Below are 19,073 nucleotides of genomic sequence, written 5' to 3'. Positions count from 1 at the left end.
GTCAGGCTTTTCAAAAGAACAGCGCAGTGAGTGCCAGGTAATTGAAAAGAATAATTCTCCTGATACAAATACAATATTGTTACTGTGTTGTGGAAACAAAAAAAGTCCATATCCATTTTCCAGCCATCTGTCCCTGTCACATTACTGTTAATTACACAGAATCTACCACGCAGATAAAGGCCACTCAGCCTACCTGGTCCATGCTCACGTTCAGGTTCCATGTGAGCCTCCTCATCCTACCCAACCAGCACATCCACCTATGTTTTTCTCACTTCATCTTCCCCTTAAATGCACCAATAAATGAAAGGCCTGCATTTATATTGTACCTTATGCAACATCCCAGGGCTTTACAGCTAATAAAGTAGTCACTGTTATAATGCAGTCACTGTTGTAATATAGGAATCATGGCAGCCAATTTGCACACAACAAGCTCTCACAGTCATTTGACAATGATCAGATAACCTATATAAGCAGTTGTTTAATGGGTAACTATTTGTCAGGACATACGTGATAACTCCAACTTTCTTTTCAAAAAGTTGCTACAGGATTTTTTTTTAATACACCATGAGGAAAGACATGGCCTTGGGTTTAACATTTCATCTGAAAGGTAGCACCTCCAACAAAGGAACAACTGCAGAATTCAGAAGGTTGTGAGCCGAGACTTTCATACTCAAGTCTCTACACTGTGCCTTGGAGTCACAGTTCTCTGACTCAGAGTTGAAAATGCTGTGCATAGCAGATAAACAATAATGTTCTGAACCAATGATCATCTCTTTTGTTAACACAAAAAAACAGTAACTGCTACAAATAAATACACTTAGACAATTAGAAATCAGTACCATATTGAAAGGATCATTCCATTGCCCTTGACTGAATCCCTCCTACTATGATTACATAAGCAAGTTGTCATGGCTACACAGTCAATGCAATGCAAGGAGACCATATGCTGAGATGGAACAATGTCAGCTATAAAAATGGGAAATCTCGTGCGTCAATGTAACAGATGATGATTCTACCAGTTTCCACAGTAGTGGGAAATCTGTATATTTCCTCTCAGCCATCATAGGCCACTGCTGTCTTGTGACCCTTTTTAATCAGGTTCTGACACATTTGCAATGACAACAGGATATAGAAGCGGGTGTAGCCATTTAGCTCCTCAAGCTTGTTACATCATTTAATGAGAGCATTGCAAATCTAAGTTCAGACTCCAAAAACTCACCTTTTCTCAATATCCCTCCAAATCAATGATTTATGAAAATCTACTAACCTTAGAAATAAAGTAACAGCTAACCTTGCATTGATTGTCAATGGTGGAAGAGAGTTCTAAATTTCTAATAACTTGTGCTCATTTAAATCTTTCCTAAATATATCCTTAAAAAGCCTGGCTCTAATTTTTAGGCTATAGCCTCCAATGCTAGACTCACCTATGAGTAGAAATCTATCCTATCAGTTATTATTATGTTGAACACTTCAATCAAATCTTAACCTTCTAAATTCCAGGTAATGCACCCCTAATTTGTCTGGGATTAATGCTCAATGCATTGATGAGCAGACTTTCTAGATTTTGTAGTGACAAGGTCAGCTCATTCACATGAATCACTGACAATTCAGGTGAGTCTACTGCAAAGAAGAAAATGATAGTTCTTCCCAGTATCCCAGACTAACACTGAAAGGACATTATTTAAAAGCACAATGGTTTGGATTTTACGATGTAAGTCTTTCATACCTCATTGTTCTTTTGAAGTAAATTAGACAGCAACTTCCAGTCACCATACACAGGCAAAAAGCAGAGAAATCCAGAAGTTGATTTCCAAGTTAGCATGCTCCTTCAGAAGCTTTGCTACACCAGTACCTTGACAAGAGACTCAACATCGAAAGGCCTGCAGAACAAGTAGTTCTGATACTTCCCACTAAATATGCCAGAAAAAGAGGGGGTTTGTCACTGAAGATTAAGTGATTCTTTTTAATTACTGAATATACAAGTCTGCATTACTGCCAAACATTGTGCATGACACTAGAAATATTATAAGGACAGAGCACACTCCTCCAGATCCCTTCAGATTTTAGCTATTTTTGGAGATTAAAACTATATAAAATATAACTTTGGTTTTATTTTTCCTTTCTAAACAATAAAATAAAATATGTTTTAATTGTTTCTTTCTATTAAATCTCTCATCCTTAGTCTTACGTTTTTCCTCTCTTTGTTTTGCTTTCTTAGCATTGAATGAAATGTTCTGACTGACACTTCCTGGCGGAGCTCCATGCATCACAATAAGAATTCTTCAATCCAATTGGTTGAAGAATCATTCTGCGGCTCGCTTTGTTACACAACTCTCGGATCCCAGCGCAGCCCAATTTCAGCTCTCCAAATGCTACGAACCCCAGTGTAAGAACCCAAGAAGAGTAAGTGGGCAAGTGTAAAAGTAATAGCTGGCAAGCACATTGCTTAATCACTTTTGGCAAAATCTTATCAGTTCATGTGATGCTGGTAGAAACTTCTTGGTTGCAAATTGGTTGTTATGATTCCTATATCCCAAAAGTGGTTACACTTCAAAAAGAACTGCCTTGATTTGAAATGACAGAGCAACTCATTCTGGCCAGAAGCAGGTTAAAAACATTTTTGTGTTAAAACAACTGACCTTGTAGACTCAAACAAAAGGCAAAGGAAGCTATAAAAAGCATCTTTGTCTTATTTACAGCACAGTAAAGTACAGCAAAGCTATTAATTCCTGAAGAGACATATCTCGAATGACAGCCTGGCCAGATGAGCTTCTGATGTGATGTGCAGTACCTTAACAGATGATCAGACTTTCCCTCAAGATTAATAAATTTGCAGGTTGGAGCTCATCCAACTTTTGTTTGGATATTTTATCATGGAATCAGCAAAACAGATCTGAATCATAATGTATCAAATGCCTAAACTAATTTGAGTTTTCTTTCATCTTTCAGCACTGCTTGGTCTTACTGTGAAGGTTACAGGTTCAAATCCCTCTGCAAAGGCTTACACACAAAATTTCTATTTAATAGCACAGTAATGAGGAAGTGCTGCACTATTAGAAGTGCTATCTTTTGGATGTAACATCAAATCAAGCCCTGCCAAACGTGCATAAACAATCCCACAGCACAATTTTGAACAAGGCCAGGATAGTCATCCCCAAAGTCCTACCCAAAAATTATTCCTCAATCAATATCACTAATAAATGCAGATTATCTGATGATCATGTTGGAGGGGGAAACCTGCTGTGCACCAATTGGCTACTGTGTTTCCTGCACTACGGTGATCACACATCAAAAACTACTCACTGGTGTTACGGACTCAGTGAAAGTCCCTTTAAGATAGAGAGTGTGTGTGTATGTGTGTGTGGGGCATGCTTACGTCAATAGAAGATAAAGGACGTAATGACGTTGTTGAAGAAGTCAGAAGAAGAAGAAGGAGAGAGAGAGAGAAGGGAGAGAGACACCAGCCTGCTTGTTTTCTCTATCGATGGATGAGAAACAATAACTGTGTTTGCCACTGAAATCCATGTATGGAAGTTGGAAGTAATCCGGTGGAGTTCACTTTGTTGCTGACCTGTAGAAGGAAACAGGTATTTGTGTGTGGACGACCACGGTTCGGATGCTTTTCGGGGTGAGGAAGTCACTACCGAGTAAACACTGGAGTGTCGTTTGGGTTCCATCGTGGAACATTTGGATTTCGTATGTACTCTCTCTATGTTTTTCTACATCTACATCTTATCTTCAGACAACGGTGGTTGTTGAAGAAGCCCTTGCTCATGTTTCACCTTATGGCTTGCGGAACTGAACTTTAAGAACCATTCAGGAACTGGGAGTTTTGGACTTTGTCACACACACACACGACGAGTTTAGTTTTGGGGTTAACGTTCAAGGTTTAACATTTTTGAATTCTAACATACTAACATTTTTACTTTTATTTTACGTATTATCATAAGTAGTGATTAATAAAATAGTTTTTAACACTAAATCATGCTCAGTGTGTTTCTTTTGTTGCTGGTTCGTGACACTGGATGTGAAATATTTAGGATGTTCTAAGATCACAAAAGATGGATTATAAAATTTTTCATGATGAAAAGCGCGATGATGCTGGAGGAACTCAGCAGGCCAGGCAGCATCCATGGAGAAAAGCAGGCGGTCAACATTTCAGGTCAGGACCCTTCTTCAGGACTGAAGATAGGAAAAGGGGAAGCCCGATAGATAGGAGGGAAAAGCAGAGCAGTGATAGGTGGACAAAGGAGGGGAGGCAGGGTGGACACAGGTGATGAGAGGTAGATGCAGGTGAGAGATAATGACAGGCAGGTGCGGAGGAGGAGGGGAGAGCAGATCCACCAGGGGATGGGTTAAAGCTAAAGGTAAGAAGAGAGAGGAAAAAAAAGTAGAAAAAAGAGGCTAGGAAAGAGAGGAAGAGAAGAAGCATGGTGGTGGTTGGGGGGGACGGGGGTTGTAGGGTTGTGGGGAAGGGAGGTGGGGATTACCTAAAGTGGGAGAATTCAATGTTCATGCCATTAGGCTGCAAGGTTCCAAGACGGAAAATGAGGTGCTCAGTGATAGCGTGGGAGGGGGAATTGAAGTGACTGGCAACGGGGAGATGCAGATCGCGGTTACGGATAGACGTCCATAATTTCTCATTCTTGAATTTTCAGTCTTAAATTTTTCATTCTTTGCAGCAGATTTGTCTCAGGAATTACAAAGTTTGTGGTCTACCTCTTTTTGAAAGTTCCAAAACTTACTAAAATTTTCAAAGAACTGTAGAATTAGCAAGGTAAGCATACTGTTCATAGTACTTGAACTGCCTTAATGTAATTTAATGCTACTTGATTACTTATCAGTACAGAATAAAGACAAACAAGTAAACCTAGATTGTAGTCTGTATAAAGGAGATCTTAAAAGGCAGTTGCAATTTTAATGTTTTTTTAAGAATCTTTCTTTAAAAAATAAATTCTGCATTTCTTTTGCTTTTTAATCTATTTTTAAAAACAGATTTCTTCTGGTAGGTTTTTTTGTTGATTATTTTTTGGGATGTAGATGTCACTGGCAAGGCCAGCAATTATTGCCCATCTCTAATTGAGAAGGTAATCATGAGCCACCCTCTTCAACTGCTGCAATTTTTCTGGCGAAGATACTCCCTCAGTGCTGTTTGATAGGGAATTCCAAAACCCAGTGACAAAGAAAAAAATGATGAGTGGCATTGGGGGAACATCAAAGCATCAAAGTTCCTATGTGCATGACGCTCTTGCGTTGAAAGCATCCACATGAGGCGCTGCCTCAAGAAAGCGGTATCCACCATCAAGGATTTCTACCATCCAGGTCATGCCCCCTTTTGCTGCTACCATCAGGCAGGAGGTACAGAAGCCTGAAGTCCCACACCACCAAATTCAGGAACAGCTGCTTTCCTACAAACATCCTAGCTCAGCAATGGAGCTCTACAGACCACCTCTTGCATTACCCTGGACTTGTCTCTGATTGTGGGGTTTTTTTTGCACTAATGTCTTGTTTTTCAGTATTTTTTTCACTGTCTTATAAAATTTATGTACAATTTATGATGTGTGTTATCTGAATCTACATGCTTGTGATGTTGCTGCAAGCAAGTTCTTCATTCTTCACAGCCCTTATGTATATTACAATAAACTCGATTATATTTGACTTGACTTGTCTATATTGCCAATGGAGGTCATGATTTGGGAGATGCTGTCCAATGGAGCACGGTGAGTAACTGCAGTGGATTTTATAGCGGTAAACACTGCAGTCATAATGCACTGGCGGTGGAGGGAATGAATGTTTATGATGATGGATGGATCACCAGTCGAGCTGTGCGGGATGATGCTGAACTTTGTGAAAGTTGTTGGAGCTGCCCTCATCCAGACAGGTTGCCAGAATTATAGTATGGAGATCTCAGAGGTTGTTTTGGACCAGAGAAGGTTACAGAGATAAAGATGGACAGAGCAATGGAGAAATTGGAAAAGGGGGAGATTTTTTAAATCATTAATATATCATAAAAGTACTCATATTTCCTAATCTCCAAAGTCTGGCATCGGTGACTCATACAAGTTTTAATCAGGCACACATTTTACAAGCAAATAATGTACTTAGATCCGGGTTCAAGATTTTGCTGGATATTTTTCATTGCATGTTGGTGAACTTCCCAGAATTCTATAAGAACCTTTCCCTCAATGTCAACAAAACAAAAGAGCTGTTCATTGACTTCAGGAAAGGGGGCGGTGTACATGCACCTGTCTACATCAATGGTGCTGAGGTCGAGAGGGTTGAGAGCTTCAAGTTCCTGGGTGTGAACATCACCAACAGCCTGACCTGGTCAAATCACGTAGATGCCACAGCCAAGAAAGCTCACCAGCACCTCTTCTTCCTCAGGAGGCTAAAGAAATTTGGTTTGTCCCCTTTGACTCTCACCAACTTTTACTGATGTACCATAGAAAGCATCCTATCTGGATGTATCACGGCTTGGTACAGCAACTGCTCTGCCCAGGACCGCAAGAAGCTGCAGAGAGTTGTGGACACAGCCCAGCGCATCACGGATACCAGCTTCCCCTCCTTGGACTCTGTCTTTACCTCTCATTGTCTTGGTGTAGCAGACAGCATAATCAAAGACCCCACCCACCCGGGACATTCTCTTTTCTCTCCTCTTCCATGGGGTAGAAGATACAGGTGCCTGAAGGCACGTACCACCAGACTTAAGGACAGCTTCTACCCCACTGTGATAAGACTTTTGAACGGTTCCCTTATACGATGAGATGGACTATGACCTGACGATCTACCTTGTTGTGACCTTGCACCTTATTGCACTGTACTTTCTCTGTAGCTGTGACACTTTACTTATACTGTTACTGTTTTTACCTGTACTACATCAATGCACTTTGTACTAACTCAATGTACCTGCACTGTGTAATGAATTGACCTGCATGATCGATTTGGAAGACAGCTTTTCACTGTATCTCAGTACAAGTGACAATAATAAACCAATCCAAGAACAAAGATCAGACAGATTTACATCAGAATGAACATACATGAAATTTCTTATATTGCACCAATATTAGTTACAGGCATTCCTAAAACTACTAGACAGGTTCATATGCAATTGTACTTTCCCAATACAGCAAATCTTCAATACAGCAAAGCACTTAGGATGCATAGCCGTGACTTGTTTTTGCCTGTGTGATATTTCACTTTCTTTCCGAAAAGTTTGAAACTTGCAAGCACATGAACTACTAGTTTTGATCTTAATCTATCAATGAGAAAAGGCAGAAGCAATCTTGAAAATAAATGAATAATGGTATCTTAAGTAAATGAATAATGGTACCTTAATGGTAGCTGGTCAAATGCTCCACACAGTTGAAGAAGGTGGGCTTTTAAGCATTTGAGAGCTACATGTGCAGGCACTTAGGAGCAGCAAACACTGTGAAGGTTCCTGTTAATGCCCAGTATTTATTCAGCTTTAGTTTATGCTGTATAGGCATAGCCGACATAACCTGGCCACATGCAACTTAGAGCTAATGTTCAGGCATCATTTACTGCCCTGAAGTATCAAACTTTCACGAGTACTTTGGTATAAACATCAAATCCACCAAGCATCAAGAAGGTAAAAGACTCCACACCAGATTAGTGAAATGTCCTTGTGCCACTACAAATGTAAAAACTGTGTGAATATCCTTCAGACCTGTGTTCATTCATAGCTGCAATATTTGACTCTATGTTTCCTGAGTAAAAATCATCAATGACAGCAGATATGTTGCATTATTCTGTCTTTGCACAAATAGCCTTTCAGATCTCAGTCTGTGAGAAATGACTGTTGATAGTGGTTTTGGCTGGCTGCAGAAATTCCTCTCTATCTTACTTCTGCTACATAATGGCATTCCAGGTTGAGATCTTAACTAATGGGTCCACAATAGACTCATCTCAGTGCAGACTGGTGTCAAGTGAGGCTACGTCGTTCCAGTACGTTTCTCAATCTTTCTTGCCATCATGCTGCATTTCACCTCCAACGAGCTTCCCTCTGGTGTGGAGCTAAACTGTAGGATAGGTGTGAAACAGTTCAAACTCATGTTGTCTCCATCCAGAACCAGGGTTCCTCAAACCTCACTCATCAAGTCGCAGTAGGCAGACGGCACGCACATGCACCTATTAAGTGGCCAAGCTCCAAGTCAGCATTGACTCATTCACTGGAGGATTTGAGGGAATGATTAACATCTGCAAAATAAAGATCTTCTACTAAGATAACCCCACTGAACAACACTGATCTGCCGGACAGTAAAGATCCATGATGAAGTAAAGGTGAACCACTTCCTATTACCTCAGGAGCCATCTCTCAATGAAGGCACACACAGATGATGAAATTCACTGTCACCCTCAGTGCACCTCCTGTATGATTCTAGGACATAGACTACCTCCTGTAAACACCTCAAAGCACTTAATAAATATCACCAACCCTGGCTACAAAATCCTCTAAATTCACTAACATGATAAGAAACCTATGTCAAATCTCCGGCCCCATTCCACTCATGATGGACTTTCATGATGGCACTAAGAACTTCGAGTGCATTCATCAGAAGCACACAGAAGCCTAGCATAAATGGCAGAAGCTCATCAGCTCACTAAGTAGCACATTGTGTACCCCATCAGGCACCTTCTATCCCACCTGTGGCCGAGTCTGGGTGCCACATTGGCCCCATCAGCTATTTCAGACCCTACGGAACTGGACTGGAAGCAGGTCAACCTCAATTCCCAGGGTCTGGGGAAGACGAAGCTGCATAATGCTGTCCTTCCTCAAATAGCTTTCCAGATCCTAGGCTTGAGAAATAACTGTCAATAATGGATGGGCATAAACAATGACAACACTGTGGAAAATGGTTTTACAGGTACTTAGTGCTCATTTTCCTTCCTGTGTTCAATGTACTTTAAGACATGGTATTTGTTATATCTTATGCTTCACAATTAAAACTGCTTTATTGCATTTCATGCCAGGCATTAAAGGAACACAGAAATATAAGCTGCAAAATGCATGACCATTAAACTTTCCCCAAATTTCAGTCCCCCCTTTCTCCCTTCACGTCTACCAATGCTATTAATTATCAACTCAAAACATTCACAACAATATCACTTTGCCCATTACTGTGGAAACAGAGAGCCACAAAACAGAAAATGGTTTTGGTATCCCAGACCACGAGTAGCAGATGTCACATCAATTACAGACTGCAGCATTGTTTCAAGGTTAAAAGGGAAACATGAAATCACAGGCTAAAAGCATTTCACTTTGAGCTGTTTGCTCCATGTTTACAGATCCCTAATTCACTGCAAAAGTGATTCCATACTAAAATAGACCTCATCAAGAGGGAAAAGTCTCTGAACTAGTGCATTTCTAAATGCATGCTGAGGATTAATGTTCAGCTACTGAGAGTGCATCATGATCCCTCATTCTAATTTGTATGTCTAACAGGGCTATAATCATTTCTTTCTGCTCTTCCAAAATATTGTGACAGCTTCACAAATGGCAATTGATGCTGAATCTACCAATAATTTATAAAGCCGAGTCTGATTGATTTGTGTTAGCCAAAGGTAGTGAGAGATATAGAGCAAAGGTGACTACAAAAAGTCAGATCTCAGATCAAGCAGAATCACACTGAATGGGAAGGAGATAGTCTTGAGGGGCTAAATGGCCTTTTCCTGCTCTATGCTTTAATGTAGTGAGCTCAACAGCTGGCTACCTTGCCACAAACTCTTTCAGAGCACATCACTAGATAATACACTCATTACCCATGAAGATGATTTTTAATGCCATTTCCTACTCATGCAAGGCACCAATTGGTGCATTATGGGTCCCTCCATTACACAAGATCTTTACATCTTGAGTACATATCGATTAGGATAATGCCCCATTTCCAAAGTTACAACAATGACTGCTCATCATTGGCTGTAAGGCACTTTAGGATATTCTTTGGTCATGAAAGTTGCAATATAAATATAACCTTTCTTTCTATCATGCAAAGGTAGATAATTTAAATTTCTTTGTCTGATCACTAGTCAAACGTTCTATATGGATAATGGTTTTGCCAGATATTAGTTCTGGCTGATTTGAACCATGAAGTGGTACATTGGACAACAAAACATTGTTTCTCAACAAGAGGCACCAGTTCACTGGCTGAAGTCTGTGCAACAGCTGACAGTCATCTGATTCTTCTATACGCCAGTCTTAGTTATTGGCTATTTTCTTCCTAACGTCATTCTTGAATCTTTAAATTGTATTTCCAGAAGGTTACAAAGCCCCTTGGGTAGATTATGTGCATATGAAATGGAGATTTAACCTGGTGTACACATCAGCTGCTTCAGCCTGCTGCTTTAATTTACATAAAGGTCGGAAGTTTAAGAAGGCTAAGGCACAAAATGTTAAAACTTAGGCAGTGTCTCCTCCTGCCCAATCATTCAGCTGCTAAAGTCACAGTATCAACTTTTAGTTACTAAATCAGAGGAAAGGCCTTAATTAAAGCAAAGTAGGAGCATAATATATTGATTCTTTTTCAGGGTCACTTACATTACATTTGCCCAGAAATTCATTCCTGGTTGATAGCACTAACTGAACGATAAAGAAGTAACTGTGTGATGTACCCTGCCTTCGAAATTCAGTAGCATGGACTGGGGATGAATTTCCAGGCAATTGATTTGACGACATCACTATTGTACAAAGAAATTACCTTTTATGTGGGATGAAAGCACAAAATGGGAGGTTCCCACAGGCTGCTGTTCTTTTACATTGGGAATACAGCAGATGCATGAACTGGTAATCAAGGAAAACACAATATGCTTGAAGTACAGATTTATATCTATCATCCACCATGCACAAAAAAAGGCACAAATCCACAAACTCAGCACGGAACCTTGTCAAAAAGAACCATGTGTTAAGCATTCTCATTTTTCATTCAGTCCGTCAAGTCATTACTGGCTCTCAGAGCAACCCATGAATTCCATTCCCCTACTTATTTTCCTGAAACCTATTCTCTCTCACATGCCAATCAACTCCCCCTCCCTCCCCCACCCCCCACCACCCACTCTCCTACATTCATCTAGACAAGGGACAATTTATTGTAGCCAATTAACCTACCAACCAGCACATCTTTGGGATGTGAGAGGAAACCAGAGCACTGGGAGAATCCCACGCAGTCACATGGAGAACATGCAGACTCCACACAGACAGCACCAGTGTATAACAATACATAACAGACCTCCAAGGTATCACCTTCATTTTACAACTGCATGTCACGAAGTATTTTGAACACTTATGTAACACAGTGTGTTTTTTAACTTACATTTTTTTTGCAGTTGAAGTCTGGAAGCATTATTGGTTTAGCTAATAACAAAAGCAATCAAGACATTGTGAACACAGACACTTGCTGAATGCAGTGCCAAGAGCTCCAAGCAGATTATTTGCAGCAACTGCCCAGCCACATATTAGTGATTTGAATATGCCCATCAATATCCTTTAAGGAAAATGTTCATGAATTTCTTGTTTCCATGCATTGTGCTAATTTCTCCTATTTGAAATGAGCACCAAAGACCAGCCAGTCTCTCACACATTGGAAACTGAAACACAAGGGCAGTGAGGTTAATTTGATTTACGAACATGTGCTTATAAGCTTTGGGGATTGCTTTCAAAACTCCCTTCACAATTGATTTACTGGAAGAGGAGGAAGTAGAACAAATAAGGATGGGCAAGGATGTCAGATGGTGCCAGAAGCAAGTTGGCTGGTCACACTAATATGCAAGCAACAAGTACAAGCCAAGATATAACCAGATCTGTGGGATCAAGTTCAGTGCATCGTTTATATAAAACTGTAGCATCTGTTCCAGTCTCCACCAATTGAATAGCAGTTGCAGTCAAGGTGATTGTGGACCTCATTCTGCATGCATCTATTTGCTTCTAGACCAGCACTGGGGCATCCATAGTCCAAGGACATATTGCAAAGGCAACTGATGCACAATCACTCCCTCAATTTCCTTTCTGCGTAGAACATGCTTGCCGGTCACAAATGGTGGTCAACAATTAAATATCTAACAGGAAAATACTCCCATTATCATGATTCAGTGACAGTGGAGCCCAGCATGTGAGTGCTAAAGATAAAGCTGAAGCACTGACAATAATCTGCCACTTCTCAACCCATTCCACCATTATATCAATATCACCCTACAGTCCAAGACTACCCTCCACACTATCAACAACTCCACCAATCTCCGTGTCATCTGTGAAATTACTGATCATGCCTCCTACATCCATATTATTCATCGATATTACAAACAGCAAGGGTCCCAGCACTGATCCATGTGGAACACCATTAGTCACAGGTATTCAATCATCCAAGTATTATAAATTTTTCAGAGAAACAGCTGAATGGAAAGGAACTGAAGAGAATGGGCCCAGAAGAGTGGAAATGGAGCACAGGAACCAGGGCCCTGGTGAGAGGAAATGAAGTGCGGGAACACAGGCCCCATTGAGTGGGTGGGGAGAGCAGCAGACATTGCCTGGTGAGTCGGATGCCTAACCATCGGGGTTTTTGAATCATCATATAGATTATCGGAGTCAGTCTACCACCACATTTGCCTACCATCAATCATTTGAAAAGTGATAGTGGGTGCCATTGACAGTGCTATCAAGTGCTATTTACTCCTCAATAATTTGCTCATCGATGTATAGTTTGGGTTTTGCCAGGACCACTTGGCTCTGGATCTCATTATAGCTTTCATCCTAATGTGGACCAAAGACTTAACTCCAGAGGTGAGATGAGAGTGACAGTCCTTGACATCAAGTCTTCATTTGTCCAAGTGTGACAACAAGAAGTCCTGGTAAAACTGAAAGCAATGAGAATCAAGGGAAAACTTTCCACTGGCTAGTACAGCACAAAGGAAAATAGTTGTGTTTGTTGAATGGTGATTATCTCTCCCCCAGATCATCGCTGCAGGGGTTCTTCTGGGCATCTTCAACCATCTCAGTAATGAGCTTCCCACAGGCATAAAATAACAAGTGGGAATACTTAATCATTCCCTTCACAATTCCTCAGGTAATGAGATAGTCTGTCTCTTCGTGTAGCAAGTACTAGATAACATTCCAGCAAGGATTGAAAAATGGCAAGTTAACTTCAAGCCACCCAAGTACCAGGCAACAAATGTCTCCAATAAAAGAGTTTAACCGTCTCCCTTTGACATTCAGTGGCATCACCATCATTGAGAGAACACCATCAACATCTTGGGGTTGGGATGAGGGGAGGGACGTGACCACTGTCCAGCACCTCAACTGAACTAGCCAGTAAATACTAAGGCTACAAGGACAGGTCAGTTGCTGGATATCCTATGGGGAATGACTCATCTGATTCTCCAAGGCTTTCCAGCATCTGTAAGGCACACATCAGACGCATAATTTAATACTTCTCATTTACCTGGAAAACCTTGTTCTAAATTACTATGCTTGGCTGTCCATCTGGTTAACAGGCAAACAGTTGGCAGTTTAACCATTGGAGGGCTGTAGCATTTACCAGCAACAATATTTCTCTTCCAGCAAAAAGGCACCTTAAGTAAGCCGCACATGTTGAACAATTATATGTAAACTGTCAACAACTATTTAGTATAGAGCATTCCAGCATATATGGGATGCAAAGCAGAATGCACTGAGCATATCAAGCGATCACAACTGAACTCCACATTGTTGCCAGGGACAATTACCATTCTTGGTACAAAGGATCATTACCAGCATAAGTAAGGGCACTGGTTCAGAATCATAAATGACTAAATAATGCTGTCATCACAAGGATGACAGTATGAATAGCTTAGAATGGTCTGATAAAATAAATGGCCTAATACCGCCATTAAAATGGTAATTTCATGGAAATAGGTCAAGCAATAATGGTTGTTGTGCTGCTCAGCATGATTTCCAGATTGAATTCCTTGATTTATGCAATAGCAATGAAAAATTTAAAAATACAAGTGAGGACTGCCATTTGGCCCTGTGCACATTAAATGAACTGTTGATAAATGATCTGTTTCTCTGCTGGCATTCAGCCATTCCCAACTCCAGTCACATGGTCCAGAGATGAAAAGATGAAATTTAGGAAACTTTCCCTGATGCAGAGGATCATTACTGTCGGGTATCTTGTGATGAAATCATTAAGTGTGTATTCCTGCATTTTCATTAGCCTCTGACAAATAGCAAACTAAAAGCAGAAAAAGAAACAGAGAAAACTGTAAATACTCCGCAGATATGTGAGCCAAAAACAATCTCCACATTTCAAGTTAATGACCTTTCTTTGGAACTTCAACAACCCAAAACGCTAATTCTATTTCTCCTGATGTTATGGGGATCTCCTGCATTCTCTGTTTATAGTCCAGATTTCCAGTATCCAGAGTACTTGGCTTTCTGATGTAAAACTGGACACCCCTCAGTTCACGTTTGAAAGCTAAAAGGGACTGAATTTCATAAGAAATTCAGCAGAAATCCCATATAGTTTATCTTCCTCTTTGAGAAAAAAAAATGATAGAAGGAAACCATTTGGCCCATTTTGCCTATCCCTGTTGAAGAAGAGATACACAAGCATAATCCTGATTTCCAATACTAGTTCCCTAGCCATGCAGGATGCAGCTCTTCAAGTACCCATCCAGGTACTTTTTGAATGGTTACTGCCTCTACCACTTGTTCTGGCACTGAGTTCCTTAGCCCTCCCACCATATGGATGAGAAAGATTTTGCTCATTTACTTTAAAGTTATTACTTTAAATCTATGCCTCTACAATGGGAAATAGAGCCTTCCTATTTACTCTGTCTAGGCTCCTCATAATTTTATGCACCTCAAATAAGTCTCCCCTCAGCCTCCTCTGTTACAAAGAAAAAAACTCTAGCAATCCAATCTTTCCACGTAGCTTACCTAATCTTTCCATGTAGCTACAATTTTAATTCCCAGAGAAATCCTCATACATCTCCACTGCACCCTTTCCAGTGCAATGTACTATTACGTGGTGACCAGAAGTATATGCAGTATTCACAACAGAGATAAGCCATTCCTCCCATCTGTTCCATGCAGTGTTAAGGGTGCACATGAGCTTCCTCCCACCCTTCTTTATCTAGTTCCATTAGCATAGCTTTCTTCTCCTTGCCCTCATGTGTGTTTTGCTATCTTCTGTTCAAATACACTTATACTATGCACATCAGCTGCTCATTTGGTATCAAGTTCCACATTTGTACCAATCCTTGGACATGAAAGTACTCACCCTGTCCTGCCCTTATACATCATTCACAAGTAAATAATACCAAGGGAGCACAGCAGCGGTGGCCACACCCTTTGGTGGAATTCCACTCCACTGGCTCAATTGGAAACAGATGCATCAGTGGAGATTGTTACAGTGGAATGAGGTGTACTGACTTCACGAAGATAGATGTAGGCCTTATCAATGGGGTCCAGGTCAAAGATGAGACCAAGACTTTCCATAAGGGGAATTTACAAATAAAATTACTTTTACAGATAGCTCCCTTGCTCTCCCAACCTAGCTGCGGATTCATGCTACGGATAATGATTATGCCACATGCAACACTCCTACAATAGGCCTGTGGATACTGGTTGCCCTTGGCAGAATGCCAAAATATTGGTTGCACACTTGTTAATGAGGGCCTTGTTTCAATGGGCTCAGTGAAATGACAGCACAAAAAGCACAAAATCAGTTCTGTACGTAGGTTCCCGATTTGCAATTTATAACCTTCATGACTTGTCCATTATCAAATATACAAGCTAATCATATTAATTGAATACCAAGAGAAAATAGTTCAGATTCTGGAAGCCAGAAATATAAATGGCAAATGCTGGACATTTAAATTCTAACCAATTTCAAAATAAGAAGCAATATCTGTGGAGAGAGAATCATAGTTAAGGTTTCAGGTCGATAAATTTCCATTCCAACAAAATAAGGGACCCTCTCTATTTCTCTCTCTACAGATGCTGCCTGAACTGCTGAGTCCATAGAGCTTAATCTTCTTACATTTTTTTCAAGCTAAACAATGCACAGCCTCTCTTTTAAAACATTTTCCTTGAAAAGTAGCTATTTCTAACAACATTATTTTTCTATATATGAACTGAAATGTCACAACCATACCTTGCTAACTTGCTCAGTTCCTCGGCGCTTAACACAGTGGATCGATTGTGGTGCTGATGGTGTAATTCTACTTCTGGACTGACAGACTTTACCTTTGCCTTAAAAGATGATAGAAATCCTCATTACATATCTCACCACATAAAATGGTCAGTTCAAAATCAACCTGAGATTCCGGCCCACAAACTCACACTTTCAAAACTCCACCCCCCACCCTCAGCCCCCTGACTATATCTGAAAATTCATTTTGTCAGTAAATCTTTTTCCAGTTCAAGTTATTGGTATTGGTTTATTATTGTCACTTCTACTGAGGTACAGTGAAAAACTTGTCTTGCATACTGTTCATACAGATCAATTCATTACACAGTGCATTGAGCTAGTACAGGGTAAAAACAATAACAGAATACAGAGTAAAGTGTCACAGCCACAGGGAAGGGCATTGCAGGTAGACAATAAGGTGCAAGGTCATAACAAGGTAGATTTTGAGGTCAAGAATCCATCTCATCATGTAAGGGAACCATTCAATAGTTTTATCACAGTGGGATAGAAGCTGTCCTTGAGTCAGGTGGTATGTCCCTCAGGCTCCTGTATCTTCTGCCTGATGGGAGAGGGGAGAAGAGAGAATGACCCGGGTGGGTGGGGTCTTTGATTATGCTGGCTGTTTCACCAAGGCAATGAGAGGTATAGATAGAGTCCATGGAGGGGAGGCTGGTTTCCATGATGTGCTGGGCTATGTCCACAACCCTCCACAGTTTCTTGCGATCATGGGCAGAGCAGTTGCCATACCATGCCGTAATGCATCTAGATAGGATGCTTTCTATGGTGCATTGATAAAAGTTGGTGAGTGTCAAAGGGGATATGCCACATTTCTTTAGCCTCCTGACAAAGTAGAGGCTCTGGTGAGCTTTCTTGGTGTGGTGTCTATGTGGTTGGACCAGGTCAGGCTATTGGTGATGTTCACTCCCAGGAACTTGAAGCTTTCAACCCTCTCGACCTCAGCACCATTGATGTAGACAGGTGCATGTACACCGCCCCCTTTTCTGAAGTCAATGACCAGCTCTTTTGTTTTGCTGACATTGAGGGAATGGTTGTTGTCATGACACCATGTAACTAAGCTCTCTATCTCCTTCCTGTACTCCGACTCATCATTATTTGAGATACGGCCCACTACTGTGGTATCATCTGCAAACTTGTAGATGGAGTTAGAGTAGAATCTGGCCACTCAGTCATGAGTATAGAGGGAGTAGAGTAGAGGGCTGAGGACACAGCCTTGTGGGGTACCAGTCTGAGAATAATCGGAGGTGTTGCTGCCTATCCTCACTGATTGTGATCTGTTGGTCAGAAAGTCAGGGATCCAGTTGCAGAGGGAGGTGTTGAGTCCCAGGCCTCATAGTTTGGTAATGAGTTTGCTTGGAATTATAGTATTGAAGGCGGAACTGTGCTCATCTGAAATATTAGCTCTGTTTCTTTGTATACAAATGCTGCCTGACAGGTTCTGATTTTATTTTGGATTTCCACCAATTCTGGTAATTTACTTGTGAATCTAATTCCGTTTGTGGTGAAAAGAAACAGCAGCATTTCCATCACGCCTTTCAAAGCTTCTGTACATCCCAAATTTTCTTTACAACCAGTAAAGTCTTTTTGAAGTGTAAACATTGCTGAATGTTGGAAACACAGCGGCTAGTTTGCGCACAGCGCACTCCCACTTAAAGCAATTAGGAAATTATCAAATATTCCACTTATAGTGCTGTTGAATGAAGGCTAAATATTTGCCACAAGACCGGGGATAAATCTTTTGCTCTCCTCCTGAGTTTAACAGAGTGACATAAGGGATGGGCTGCCAAACACTAACTTCACAAATTGCCTTTTTATTAGGTTTTTAAGTTTGTTTGCCAGAGTTTCCTATGTACAGCACATGATATACACAGAGCATAATATCCTGGTGTAGACTGAGGATTGGTTAATGTATAGAAAAAAACAAACAGGAAATATTTTTGAAACTGGGGATTGATGCTGAAATCCCAGGTGTTCGCAATCCAGTTCAAAGACTGGATGAAAGAACCAAATATATTATATCCAATTTCCTCCCACTTCTTCCTTCTGTGATACAATTGCTCCGACGATGAGATGTTCCACACAAGTGCCTCTGAAATGTTTTCCTTTTTCCGGAAATGTTCCTTCCCCTCCACCATTGTGGACAGAATCCTTGACCACATCCTATCGATTTCCTATGCCCCTGCTGTCATCCTATCTCCTCCCAGACAAAGCAAAAATAGACTTTCACTGGTTCTCACCTTCCACCACACCAGCCTTCACATTTCCACAGATTGTCCCTTGCAATTTCCACTAGCTCCAACAAGATTCCACCACCAGACATATATTCCCCTCCCCTTGCAGAATTTCAAAAGAATTGTTCTTTTCCCATCCCTCTCCACCTTCTCTGCTACTGAAAATTAACTTGTTTTCTTTCTTTCCCGGTTCAGTCAAAGAGACTCGACCCCAAAATATTAACTGTTTCTAATATCCACAGTTGATGCCTGACTGAGTGAGAGTTTCCTGCATTTTCTGGTTTTATTTCAGACTTCTGGCATCTGCAGATTTTTTGTTTCCTTAGTACATTATACCAAGTTTGCTAATGACACAAATTTAGGTGTCAATGGGGGCAGAGATGCTTCAAGAAGTTATACACAGGCTTAGTGATTAGCAAAGGTTATGGCAGATAGAATCTACTGTGGGAAAAATATGAGGTCATCCAATATAGTAGAAAAAATCTAAAAAGTGGTGAGAGATTGAAAAATGTTGTTGTTCAGAGGGTCATGGGTATCCTTATACATGAATCACTGAAAGGTAATGTGCAAATACAGGAAGCAATTAGGAAGGCAAAGGTATGTTGGCCTTTAATGCAAGAGGATTTGAGTACAAGAGAAAATA

The 19,073-nt window shown here is 40.7% G+C and overlaps 1 protein-coding gene across 1 annotated transcript in view; it reads right to left on the bottom strand.

Moving 5' to 3' along the window:
- LOC127567989 (uncharacterized) overlaps window positions 1–19,073 on the bottom strand; it is a 165,739-nt gene that overhangs the window by 94,655 nt on the left and 52,011 nt on the right. Inside the window, exon 5 of the mRNA XM_052011233.1 lies at window positions 16,146–16,243. Coding sequence (XP_051867193.1) covers window positions 16,146–16,243 — 98 coding nt within the window. The remainder of the gene's footprint in view (window positions 1–16,145; window positions 16,244–19,073) is intronic.

The sequence above is a fragment of the Pristis pectinata genome, chromosome 3, assembly GCF_009764475.1.
Source record: "Pristis pectinata isolate sPriPec2 chromosome 3, sPriPec2.1.pri, whole genome shotgun sequence".
Classification (NCBI taxonomy): Eukaryota; Metazoa; Chordata; class Chondrichthyes; order Rhinopristiformes; family Pristidae; genus Pristis; species Pristis pectinata.
The sequence above is the reverse complement of the archived record's forward strand: the minus strand, read 5'-3'. Positions and strand labels throughout refer to the sequence as shown.